This window comes from Pagrus pagrus (assembly GCF_965226575.1).
Source record: "Pagrus pagrus genome assembly, chromosome: 9".
NCBI lineage: Eukaryota > Metazoa > Chordata > Actinopteri > Spariformes > Sparidae > Pagrus > Pagrus pagrus.
The window spans coordinates 20,333,338-20,347,030 of NC_140193.1; the positions used below are offsets into that span (position 1 = coordinate 20,333,338).

Consider the following 13,693-nt stretch of genomic DNA (forward strand, 5'->3'; position numbering starts at 1 on the left):
GGGGCAGGTGCAAAACCCCTGACACCCCCCCACCACCATCTGCTGATGCCTGTGTATGTGTACGCACACAGGACAGGAAGGCGCACACACAAAGTGGAAATGTGTGTTTGGGTGGTGGCGGTGATGGTGGTGGTGGGCAGTCTGAGATTACCAATGAAAGGCATGGAGAGTGTATGTCGATTATTTAATTGTCGATTCATCTGTCGATTATTTTCTTGATTATTCAATTGGTTGTTTGGCTTAAACAACGTCAGGAAATGGTGAAAAATGTCTTACATACTGCACCTTTAATAAATGACACCTGATATCAATTAGTTGTTGCAGCTATAGAGGACAGAAGTGGAAAAAGCAGATGATGGGTGGAGGGAGAAAAGAGAAGTGGGAGGACAGATGTACTCTTAAAAGAAGAGGTAAGACATCGCCAGCCAAAGAATGTGAGTAAAGAGTAAGGGTAAAGATGGAGGTTTGTGGATCGCTGGAAGTGCCCCATGGCAGTATCCCCCCTCTGAGTCTCTCACACACATAGTGGGAGTTCAAAGGTCAAGAAACCGACATTGTCCGCAAGGCCTGAAGGCGTGCACTGAAAGCTAAACAGCCCCCTCCTCTGCCCCATCACCTCCCCTCTGCCTACACATGATGTCAGGGCCAAGAAACCAAACAACAACAGTGTAACCTATCAACTAACGGACTCCACTGAGCCACATGAGAACCTCTGTCAGGCAGGTTCAGATACCAAACAAGGGCAGGTACTCATTTCCAGATCTACTGTACCTGCTTTTCAAATTGATGCGCTGCGTGGAATGCAAACTACGGTTCAATCTGTGATAACCAGAGAATGTGGTAGAGCCTGTGTCATCTTGTAGTAAACAGCTGTGACCTCTTCTGTCTCTCACACAGACACAAGCAACAGAGGTGTTTTTGTATTTTGAAGAAAGTATCAATGACTCGCCAGACTGGTCACATTCCCTATCAGAGCAGAGTCATTCACCATTGTGTATAAGGTCATTTGTTTGTCAGGAAGTGCTTATATAACCGTGATACAGTAGCAAACTCCAGGAACGACACTGATCTCGATGTCTTTCTCCTCCGTTCCTCCCCCTTACCCTCTCTCCCCTCCCTTCATTCAACAGCTCAATTGTCTATTTTGTTGTACATGAAAAACAAAACAAGTCATCCATCCTTCGCCATTGTTCCTCACACCTCTGCTCTCGTAGCCTTGCTCTCCGCTGAGGTGCAAAATTCAATATTTGGGACACAAAAGCACCAGGACACAATGAAGTGATGGGACAATAGGTGTGAGGGTGCACGTGTTTGTGTCTGGTAAAAGTCATATGTCTTCATAAAAGCATCCACTCTTGTGAAAGTGTGTCATTGGCATGTTTGTGAAGTAAAAAATAAAAAAAGATTCCTCCGATCCCCCCTCCGAGTCCATCCCACCAGGTTAGAAAAACAAGTGAGCATTCACCCCTCCCACCAACCTTTGCACACTGACTGCATTCCTGTCCTGAAACCCAGTACCTGACAATTGATAAACAACTGACTCACTTGTTTTTCTGGGGAACCCGATGACTCGCACCGAGCCCAGCGCTGGCTGCGCTCGCAGCATGAGAGCCAGCGGAGACGGAGACAAAGAGAGACAACTTGCTTGTGAAACCACAAACAGCAATTAAACTCTTGTATTTCACCATCAGGAACACTGAATCCTGACTCACTGTGATCCCGAAACTGAGCGTTTTCTTTTCAAACAACAGCAACTTCTGACATGCCCCTGCCAGGTCATCTCTCCTTGTAAATAATCCCTGCCTTTTAGAGATGCATGAAAAGCCACTGATGCAACGGAACAAAATGAGGTGAAAGGTAATATTATGATGGCAACTGTTCCTTCCCACAATGACACCTAGTCAGAAGGATTTCATGGCTCATTCGCACACACATAACAGCCTTATAAAATCTACAGTACACCGTGTTATATAAAATTTAACCATAAACACCTTTTTTTTTTTTCTAGCTTCTGCCCCATGCGCATAATGTGTAGCGCTGCATGCGTCACTGGGTTTAGACGAGATGTTTTTTGAAATACTGACGTGGTATAAAACTGCGTCACTGAGGGAAGACCAGAGCGGACCATTCACACAGACACACAACTGCAGCGTAAAGTCAGCCCGACTGAGACACAACACACCCTTTCAAAATAAGGCGCTTGCAAAATAAAATCTCTTTCAGTTGCTGTTTCCCTTTAAGGAGATCTACAGTTGAGGATTCCAAAGAAGCCGGCGAAGAGTTTTATTTCCGAGCTTTTACTTGGAAGCAGTCCGGCTCCTTTTCCGGTGCTGCTGCTGCTCTAATGTGTGTGATTGTGTGTGTGTGTGTGTGCGGTTTGAAGCACATCAAAGATCCAGCAAACAGCCCTCCTCAGCACTGAACAGCCTTGAGATTTGTCGATGTGTCATGGGCGTGACGAGTAGGTGACTAATCCTATCTAAACATCACAGCCTACACCCAACAGCAAAGTTCATAACAGCTTTACTTCCCTCGGCTCCTGTAGGCTGCGTTTACAGACCGAACACTCTTCTAACACACACACACACACACACACACACACACACATACACACACACACACATCAGTATGTAACCTGTTCAAGCTACGTCCACCTGCATAACAGCGTTGTTGTTTGCCAGACTGTAGAGATGATCAGTTGCTTTAACTCTAATTTTAGAATCAGAGATATTAAAGGGGCAGTGTGTAGTTTTGGAGAAGAAATTCAAACTCAGAATTTTAATAATTTACAATATTAATAAAGGTAATAATAATAGAAACTCAGAAATTTTATCTTTTTCCATAACTGAATAAACAAGCTGTTCTCAGAGGAAAATTAGGTCCCAGAACACTGTTTGAAGCTAGAAAGGTGGCAGGGTCCGCCACATATCAACAAAACAGTTGAAATTGTGTTGTCCTTTAATGTCAGTTTGTTGATTCGGTTTACTCAGTCGTGAAACAAAGAGCGTTTGTTTATATAGTTGTTTAGGCATAAAAAATTAAAAAAATCAGTCAATGAAGATCTTTCTCTTCTTCCCCAAAACTGCAAAGTGCTCCTTTAACTACAAGAATAGTGTGACATTTAGGTTAATAGGAAATGACAGTGTTGTGACACCACTGTCGAGACAAATAACAAACATTGTGGGTTAAATCCACAGTCAGTGTTAAACACACAGGCTCCACCGCAGACACAGAATGAATGAAGCGGTTTGTTTCCAGCGTGCTCCCTGACAGATTATCATTACTCTCGTTTTTTGGAATGAAAACGAGCTCAGAAGCGCTGCTTAGCAACGAGTGGCCTATCTCTGCAGAGGATACAGTAGCACTGAGGCGGATCTCTATTCTACTCAGGACCTGGCACTACTCCCTTCATGAATGAAAACATACTGCATGAATGAGTGTGTGTGACATGTATGGAAACACTCACCTTTCACAGCAGCAGCAGTCTCCTTGAATCCCATGCTGGCGTACGGGCTGGTGTTGAAACCATTCATGCCCCCCTTGCAGCCACAGGCTGTCTTGAACCTCAAGAGTCCATCACAGTCCCCTAACCTGCATCCTCCAAGGTTTCCCTCCATCAAGTTTAAGGCAATGTAGTTAAGTCCATTTTGATAACCAGCTGACATCTCCCGGCACATGGGGCTATTGCTGCTGTAGTCCTCTTCAGGTCCCTCAGAGCTGCAGACAGTGTGTGATACATTCTCCACAGAGGCAGAGCTGTGACGTTTGGTGTCGTGGGCAAAGGATGGGCACACGGGCGTGACAGTGGTAGTAGAGGAGAATGTCTCAGAGCTGTGCCGCCTGCGCCCCTGAGGGTCGGCCCGGATCACTTTGGCCCCTCTGTGTGGATCCACCAGGGTGACGGATAACGAAGGACCACCCAGGAGGAAAGAGTCCAGTGGCACAGGGGGCACCCCGTCCACTATGCTGCTCTCCAGGCTGAGTCTCTGAACACAGGCGGTGGGGCTGGTGGGGAGGGGAGCAGCATCAGTGGTGCAGAGAGCAGGTAGAGGGGTGGGAGGACTGAAAGTCATCTCGGTGTAGTCATCCTTGACTAAAGCAGGCTGACACACCAGGCTCACCTGCTGTCGGAGAGGATATTCCTCTACCATCCCCCTCTCCTCTGCCTGTCCCTCTGTGCTTTTTATCTCCTCTTCCTCCTCGCCTCTCTGTGTGTTCTGCTGGGTGTTCACCAGGCCGGGGCGACTCAACACTTCAGGCGTGTGGTTTAGGCACCCTGCAGGGGGGGAACCCCCGGCTTGGTGTGAGCCAAGGTGACCCGGGGAGCTGACGTCAACATTAGCATAGTCTGAGGATTCAGAGCTCTCTGACACTGTGGATGCCAGCCGGTCATGGGTAGCACTACTGAAGTCTATGTTGATGTACTCTCCAGGGCTGCGTGGCTCTGAGGGAAGAGGGTGTTCGCTCATACATGGAAGTGTTCTGAGAGATTCAAGAGCCAGGCGGGTGGGTCGACACACCCTATTCCGGTGTACCAGACCTCCATCTTTCCTAGCCAGTCTGAGAGGAGATGGGGCAGAGGATGGGGTGCCCGGTGTCCCCGGAGAGCTGCTGGCCACAGAGTCTCCTGGAGAGACAGGACAATAGTTGGACTCCTCTTCTATCCGCTGTCTCTGTAAACTCATCACCACATACTGGTCTGTGTCTGAGGACCCGTTGCGCTGCAACTGGCCTTTAAGTGAACGTGGTAGAGAGCTGTGTGAATAAGGCTGTCTGTGATGGTGGTGGGGATCTCCTGCTAGAGGACTGAGGATGTAGTCTGGGGGTGTGAGAGACACCAGTTGGTCAACAGGAGACATGTTCAGGTACTCTCCATTTGTGAGCTTTCCATCTGTGCTCTCCACCGACATCTTGGTTCCGCACCACATCCGCATGTAGCCGCTGTCCTCCAGAGAGACACTCCCGGGGGAGTCTGTGCGTAGGGCCAGCCCCACTGAAGAGGGGTGTGAACGGGGGTTGATGATCTGCTTTGGAGCAGAAACACACATGGGGCTCATGGGCATGTAGGGGTCATCTTTGGACCCCAGTGTCTGAGGTGCCACACCTGGCATCATGGGCATGTAGCCACTGTCACCTTTGAGAGTGTTAGCGCCGATCTGAACGTCCCTGTAATCCTCAGGATAGGTCCCTTTAGGTGAGGCGGTGTGACACCTGCGAGAAGACTGGCTTCCACTGGTGTATGTAGCCCTCATCAGAGTATACTCATCGAGGGAGGCTGACGAAACTTGGGGGGGACCCCTCTGCTGACGGGGTGTCGTGAGGGAGTATGTGCGCTTTCGATAAGCCTTGTCGAGCTCCGGTAACCGTCGACGCTCCATCACCATGTAGCCTTCCAGCTCACTGCCATCCCGGGAGGGGGGAGTGTCAGCTCTGAGAGACTCAGGAGTGTTGCTGCGGAGGGTGAGTGAAAGCCTCAGGTCTCTTGCATCCGCAGGGCTGGAGCCATACTCCTCACATGAAATAAAGCCTGCATCACTGGGGGAGGCTGAGAAAGAGGCACTGCAGCTGGAGGGGCGAGGAGCACTGCTGTCTGGGCAGGAGGACAGGTTCCCTGTGCTGGGGGTGGCCATAGGCGGGGAGCGAGACAGGGGCATAGACATGGACTTACTGTGCTGGAGGGAGGAAGATTCAAATGTCCGACAAGGTCGTGTTGTGATGGTGTGAGATCTGCTCAGCAGGGTCCTGTGGACCCCCGGGCTCAGGGGGCTGCCAGTCACTGACATGGGGCGCGTCATGGTACCGTCGCCCTCGCTGGCCGTGCGTATTCGACAGGAGGAGAACTTGCTCACGGGAGAGGTCGCAGCCATGCTGTCAGTGCGCGACCGGCGGGGGAGCCCGGTCTGGCTGGGGGGGAGATTGTTCAGGTGCCGCCGCGTCGGCACAGAGATGGGGTTCGTACCGGATGACTGGCTTTTGCTGCGCGGGCGGAATTCCGACAGCTCCTTCATGGCTTTCATCGCTTCCAAGATAGTTTCATGGATGTTTTGCGCCACCACAGAGTCGTCAGCCTGCATCCACAACTCCCCCGGCCCCGTGGCTGCAGATCGACCAACCTCAATGAAGAAAAAGCTGTCAGAGTGGCCGCACCTCCGGATGTTCATCAGCTGTAAACTGACGGAGGCGACCTCTGTGTTCAGCTTGACAAAGCTGATAGTCCGGCTGGAGAGACAGAGCCTGTACACTCCGGTCAGGTTCCTGCTCTGCCCCAGGCCTTTGGATTTCAGGTTTACTTGCCATACCTCCTTGTAGGCGGCGGAAACCGGCGTTATTACACCGTAGCTCGCCTCGTCGAAGCCAACCAGCGAGGACGCAGAGTTGGAGGCTGAGCCGTCGTACACTTTCCCCTCTGCCATTAAATCCGTCAGCACCCGGTACCAGCTCTCCTGCTCCTGCTCGTTCTCTGCCGCCACGGCAAAGTACTCGTCCTTGGTGTAAAGAGCGATGAGATATTTGTGTTTCGCGTCCGCTCTCTTGTTGATATTGAGGCAGCAGTCCAGAGGAATAACTCTCTTCGCGGCCGATTTGTTTTTCCATTTCTTCTCGCTCTCGTAGTACTCCAGCCGGGCAGGGAACCCTTCGCTCGGCTCTTTGAGGACGAAGAAGCGCTTGTGTCCGTGTTTCTGCTTCTTCAGATAGCCGCACTTCTTCACGCCGCTGTTGTTGTTCGCGCTGGTCGTAGTGGCGGGTGACGGCGGCTGCTCTCCCGTGTTTGGCGGACTCGCCATTCTCGTGCCCGTCGCCTCTCAGACACAATGCCGCTTCCTTTCCTTTTTCCTCGAGTTGCCAGAAGAAGAAGGAGGGAAAAAAACAAAACGACGCGCTCGCTCGTAATCCTCTATTTCCAGAGCCGGCGGAGCGTGTGCGTTCGTCTTCTCCCAAAGCTGAGCGATAAATAACACATGTCTGCTGCTGGTGTCCGGACTGAGGAGGAGGAGGAGGAGGAGAGGAGGGGGGGAGACAACATGTGACGATCTACACATCCAGCTCTGGTTTAAAAAAAACAAAACGAGGGGAAAGGAGAGGAAAAAAAATACACACACCGACAGTGGGCGGTGCGCGCTCAGCTCATTGGGCTTATTGGTGGAAACGGGATGAATGCTGGAGTGAGGTGGCCCTGTGTGGAGCAGAGAGAGGGAGAAAGCCCTCCTACTATCACTCTGCCCTCTTCCGACTCATTTGCGCGTAGTCAGTCAGGACCGGAGCTTTTATTTATAGCAGCTCTGCTGCTGTGATCCAACATTTTGACTAGTGTGAAGCCTTTTCATCAGTCTAAATATATATATTTTTAAATAAACAAGATGCTCCTGACCTGTAAAGCCTACGTGTGCGTCATTTAGGGGGCTGAGGTGGATTATAAAACACATTAGACTGTATAGTAACCCAAGACGCGTCGAGTCTGTCCATTCTTTACACGCTGCTGTCGTTTTATTCTCATAGTCTATTCTTGTTTCACCATATTTTTACGTGTCCGCTGAGGGAGTCCTTCTCCAACTGGTAAACAAGCAGCACACAGTGGAGTCTGCAGCTCTGTCACAGGAATTTAATATTCCCTCTGCGTCGCCCGGCCAGAATAGATCCGAGCTTTAAAGGGGATAGTCTACCCCCCTCTATTGCCTTTTTCAGAGACAGCATCGGAGTATCCGCGATAAATAACTAGAACAAGAAGTAGGGGGAGAGCAGATGTAGTGCAGTAGTGCTTTATTGCGTAACGCGGTCGCCTTCTCCTTTTTTTTTTTCATGTTTGCCTGGAGCTCCCAGGATATCCGACTGCTTTATCTGTATCTGTCGTCCCATTCAGAAAAGGAGTACGAGCGAGCGACACATAATTCAGGATTACAACATATGCTCAAATGTGTCACAGTGGGTAAAAGCTTTAAAAAGACAAATACACCTCCCCCTGTCAGCGAAACAGAGGGCTGACCCATATAAGGCTATAAAAAAAAGTAAAGGAAAAAAAAATCTGATATCATGATGACGCAAAACATTCTCCTGATCTCAATGCGTCATTGGCTGGTAATGTGCGTAATGATGAAATGCGGGAGCCAGCTGGGTACCGCGGTGTGGTGCTGGTGGTGGTGCTGAGAGTGTGTAGATGACAGCAGCCAATAGCCTCTCTTCTACTTCCTGAGGGAGTGAGATTCACCTCCTCCCGCCTAACGGAGGAGGGATGGTGCTGTTTCACTGATGAAAAACAGGCTGCACAGTGTTTCCTCACAGTTATGTGTGCAGGTCAAATGTAGACGCAGCAAACAGGCGCAGCAGCCGTATGAATCAAAATTAGTCCTGAAGTGTAATTAAATGGGGATTAATCTAAATTCTAAGTGCCACTCAAAGGACATCTCCTGCCAGTGATTAGTGATACCCCTGTGCTGCTACTTCTTAACAGTTGCATGTCCAATAAAGCCAGACCGATATAATCCATGGCCGATACATCAGTATCAGTGCATGCTGTCCAACGTGCCAATGTGAAAATATTGCATATTAAGCGATTAAAATGCAGAAAAAGATGCTTGTGGAGATTTATAGTTATCAGTAGTAATTTTAATGTTTCAGTACACTGATGTCATTTTAGACCAAGTTTATTGTTAAACTGTAAAATATCCTGCCTAAATGACACATCTTTGTGTGTTTGATAAACATATTTGAGTGACCACTGCAAAGATGTGTGTATATCCGTGGATATGGTGCGTCTGATATCGCTGTGTTGGTGTCATAATTAATGTTGTTCCAGGACTTCATTGCAACTTTGGAAATAGCGACAAAAAATATGTATCGGCAGCAAGCTGTGGCTGAAGTTAATTTATCATTTCACATTTCTTTTCAATCTTTTGTCACTGTTTGGATAGGTTTAGGGAACCACATCACCTGGTTCGGTTGAGGGAACTAAAGTATTTGTTTAGGTTAAGAGAACTAAAATACTTGATTAGGTTTAGGGAACTAAAGTATTTGTTTAGGTTAAGAGAACTAAAATACTTGATTAGGTTTAGGGAACTAAAATAATTGGATAGGTCATTGGAACTAAAATACTTTTTCCGCGAGTTGTAAAGCTGTGACATTACAAAAACGTGATTGACCAGTTTCAATGACGGTCCTGGAGCAACATTAATTATGATGTTCCGGGAACAACACCCACACAGTGTTATCAGAATCTGCCAGCCGATAAATCAATATTGGAATTTGTTACTTCCAACCAAAAAATGAGTATCTGTCGAGCTCTGATGTCCAATGATGATAGTATATTGAAAACTACCCCCGTCTCACACACACACATACCACCACCCCCACAGCATATCTCCATTTTCCTTCAGATCCTACACTGCTGGCTCAGCACCAAACCACCGTGTCCTCAGCGACAAGGTCAATTACAATGCCCTGCGCGGGTCAATTATGCCACCGGAAGCAATGATTTGACTACTACGACCATGGAGAAAGAATCAAATCAGGCTCTCGTGATCCGTCCCTCAAATGACCTTTAGCTCATAGATTTGGTCCAGGGGCATGCAGCGATGAGTAGATCTTGTGTTCTAGGTTTTGTTTTCTTTTCATTATTTGAGCGACTGTGTTTACCTCAACTTTGCTTAAAGTACTATGAGGGCATATTGATAAAAATAGACGTAGCAAAGCTGGCTGCCTGAACCTCCCGGGCTCAGATGTCTCCCTGCAGGATGAGCAGGGTTCCCTGTCTGTTGATATTAGGTTTCCCACACGACAGACGTGGACTTGGATCGGAACTTCCACACTCTTTTATAACAACCGACCACTACAGATCCACTACATTGTGAATGTGCTACTTTATGTAACGTTCAGTTTATTTAAAGTTGCTTAAACATGTGATAAATTGTGAATAGACGAAGCATTTTAAGCCCACGACAGCTCGCCTTGTATAATACCATGACCTGATAGTGTCAAGATAAACAGACTACTGAGAGGGGGTAGTGTGAAGTAAAAGCAGGAGCAGAAAGACTGACTCTTTATTTTTGCATAACCCATGAAGCATAAGAAATGCAAATCAGCTGTCTATAAAATACCAATGAGGTGGGCGATGGTCCCATAAACTGTGCTGCTTGCAAACCCAGTCTGGTTGTGTCTGTGGTATGTCCTTGCCCTTTTCTTAGGTAACTACATGAATATTTATCACCCTCCAATTTACACAGCATGGTGCATTAATTTACAAGTTAATTAAACGGCCAGCTGAAGCTGATTTACAAGCCTTTAAATGGGTCCCTTCATCGTCTCCTGGTATGAACCCATTAGGCCTTTATAGGTTTATTTATTTAGGGAAGGACAGGGGTGTGACTTTAAGGGCGCATCCTCTCACAACAGATTGGTCCTCCTTAACTCCCTGAATTTATTTCCTTCTTTAGTGACGATATTTAAATGTGAGCAAACAATCCAAAAGGGCTGAATAAACAAAGTGGAATGGATTGTTCACTTAGCAGCCTGCAGCTTTGAAGACCTAATCTTATTTAGGCTCCTCAGGCCGGCCCTCAAATACAAACAGCCTTGCCCCATTTGCTGAGTCACAATCACATAATGTCTCAGTCACCCACCGCACTGTCACCGTGTGCGACGATTAGTTTCATGAGCTTTCATAAAGCAGATTAGAATCGCCAATCTGATGAGATAAGATTAAGGACAAGCGGGAGAGGGGGGTAAAGATTACACCCAGTCATACTCCTCTCGCTGCCACATAAGGCCCCATGAAGTGAACAGCACAAACATGTATTGTTGGCATCCAAACATCACCCACCTCATCTCATTAGTCAGCCACAAAACAGATTAGAGCCAAAGCCTCGGGTGTCTGATTTGTATTGTCGGCGCAGTGCTGTTTTGATGATGAATATCATGATGTTGTTATTTATGGTCTGAGCAGGCGATGTTATGCTGTTTTGTTTTGTTTTTTTCAAGACTGTTTTGTGTAAGACTGAATTGGACAGATCAGCCTTTGTAGCAAAGCTAACGTAATCAGCTAATGCTCTGTTAGGGTCTGAACAGCTCTGGCCCTTTCTGAAGCTGTTTTGAACTGGTATAACCATCCGTACAGAGCGGTGCGATCACAAGCGGACAGCTCTAACTCCCTCGGTTCACACCTGGCACCAACACGCCAGGCGTCAAGTGACCACCCGGACCTCACTTCCCTGCTCTATATATGCTCTATGCAAATAAACACAGACAGACATTGTGTTTTTTAATCAAGGACGAAAGAACTTAATGTATAACATCTGCCGAATTTACAAGATGGCCCAAATAATTAAGATTTTGTCATGGACAGCGTTTCACAATGTGAATAAAATGCTGTCTTCTTTCATAAATTTAGTGTAAATGGGGAAATCAGTTGAAACAGTATTAGACACGTAAGCAGACAGGCTGGTACAGCGATGCTGCAACAAACCTTGTAAACCGTTTTTACAAGGAAGGAAATAACCCTAATGTGTTGCATTTACTGACATATTTACACGAAGGCACAAATGATTTAGATATTATCATATCGCAATGTTTAAGTTTCTCCTCATGCAACAAGTCTCAAATTTAAGCAATTTGTTAAGGGATTCAGGGGCTCTTTCGATTATAAGTTCAATGTTTGGATCAATTGAAACAAACAGTGTGTTCACAAGCATCTGCTGCTGACATTGGAAGGTCCGCCTGTTGTTGTTGCTTCTTCCTCTTGTTTCACAGAGGACGTCAGTTGTGTTGGCGGATGGTCCTTCAATGTGGCCCAGGAGACATGCAAATCTGTAAAGAACGACATACTCTGTCCTTAGACACTTGATTGGAGTGAGGAAAAACTTGCCATGTTGAGAAAAAAAAACCCTTTTAACAGGGGGAAAAAGACGGAGGAAACCACAGAGGAGGGATCCCTCTGACATGCAATAGATGTTGCATGTACAGAACAGAATAACAAAATCACGGTTTACAAGTTGCATTGACAGAATATCTGATACAATGTCATTGTACACACATTTCTAGTGTTTTTTCTGTATATTTCCCTCACCTGTGGTTCTCCGCCTCACTCCACTTCTCATCCCCTGGTTAGTGTAGTATTTTGTATTTAAGTCCAGTCTTTAGTTCAGTCATTGTCAGTTCGTCTGGTCAGTTTCCCGTCCTGTTCTGCTCTGTTCTTGTGTCTCCTTGTTTCATCCCCTCTCCTCATGTTCTTTACCTGCAAGCTTGTGTGTCTTGCATCTGGGTCCCATTGTGTATTCTGAGGCATGGAGGACTGAAACCGTCAAAATAAAAAATGAATGAATGAATTAAAGTGACTACGAGGAACTGATCTGTTGTAAAGATCTTTGCTGGCGCTTGCCAGCGACGTGTGCATTTGTTTTGGAAGCGAGTGACAGAGACCGTAGGATGGATCGCAATGAGGAAATGTATTTATATGTGATCGGACCTGAGCACAGGCTTTAATAATAACTGTATAAAAATAGCTTTCTTTCTCATTTGCTGTTATAGGCCATTTATAATCATCAGAGGAATCACAAGACTGTTTCATAAACACTTAAAAATTCCTAGTAGTTACTTTAATTAATGAATAAAATAATGCTAAAATGAGACATAAATATATACTTCTGCTTCAATTTGCCTCTGTATTTGTTTACCTTTGTATTAATTCAACTGTTTATATATTTTCCCATTTAATTTATTAATCTTTTTTTTAAAATGTGTTTATTTATTCCAGATTTCGGCAGTGTCAGTCCTCCGTTGTGACGTCTGTTGGACCCTAAATAATAAGGAAGCAAAGCTAATCTCAGCAAAACACAGATTAAAGCTGCACAGGAAGGAAGCATTAAGGGTCAACATTTACGATTGTCCTATTTCTTTCTCGCTGAACATTTAAACAACCCTGCAATTTCATGCAATTTTCAGTCTTGTAACCTGGTCGTGATAATGGAAGCTGTTTTCTGTGTTTCTGAGCACACACAATATAGATTGCACCATTCAATCTCATGTTGTCCCCCATAATTGACTCGATTCTCTAATCAATATGGCAAACGTGAAATTGAAATTTCTCTTCCAGTTAATTTTTGCACTGATTGATCACAGACAGGCCGGACCTGGAGGAAAGACAGCATGTGCCGATGGAGATCTTTGTGTTATTGCCATGAGTGCACGTGTCAGTATTGAGCCACAGCGTGAGTGATTACAGTTTTGATGACTTCAGTTAACCAACCCAGTGGAATGGACATGATCTATTTTTGATTAATCTGTAAATTGGACACAAGGTATGCAGGGTTGTATAGAACAATGCTAGAAAGTCAATTATAACGGTTGCTGTGTTGTATTCAACACCACCTACATTGCAGTAATGGCTGTGCATACTTGATGAAGAGCTGCAGAGATTGTTGCTAGTTTAACAAACACCTTTCCGAGCTGTGAAACCCCTCTTTATTATAATCTCCTCATAATGTCACCACCTCTTTTTAATAATTTGTTGTACAGACATTCAAAATGACTTGGGCTTTCTCATTTCACAGGTCACTGAGACAGATATTTATTTGATAAGCTCATTAGAAGGGACAGGCGACACAGCATTAGCATGATCATTTGACCAGAAGAGAAACCAATGATAATATATTTCTGTAGGCTGAAGACCAGACAACATATTTATTCATGTGCACATCTCCCCCCCCCC

At 46.2% G+C, this 13,693-nt stretch overlaps 1 protein-coding gene across 1 annotated transcript in view; it reads right to left on the reverse strand.

The window, feature by feature from the left end:
- irs2b (insulin receptor substrate 2b) overlaps positions 1 to 7,215 on the reverse strand; it is a 14,702-nt gene extending 7,487 nt beyond the window's left edge. The window contains exon 1 of the mRNA XM_084362118.1: positions 3,467 to 7,215. Coding sequence (XP_084218244.1) covers positions 3,467 to 6,785 — 3,319 coding nt within the window. The 5' untranslated portion in view covers positions 6,786 to 7,215. The remainder of the gene's footprint in view (positions 1 to 3,466) is intronic.
- Between the last annotated feature and the right edge of the window lie 6,478 nt (positions 7,216 to 13,693).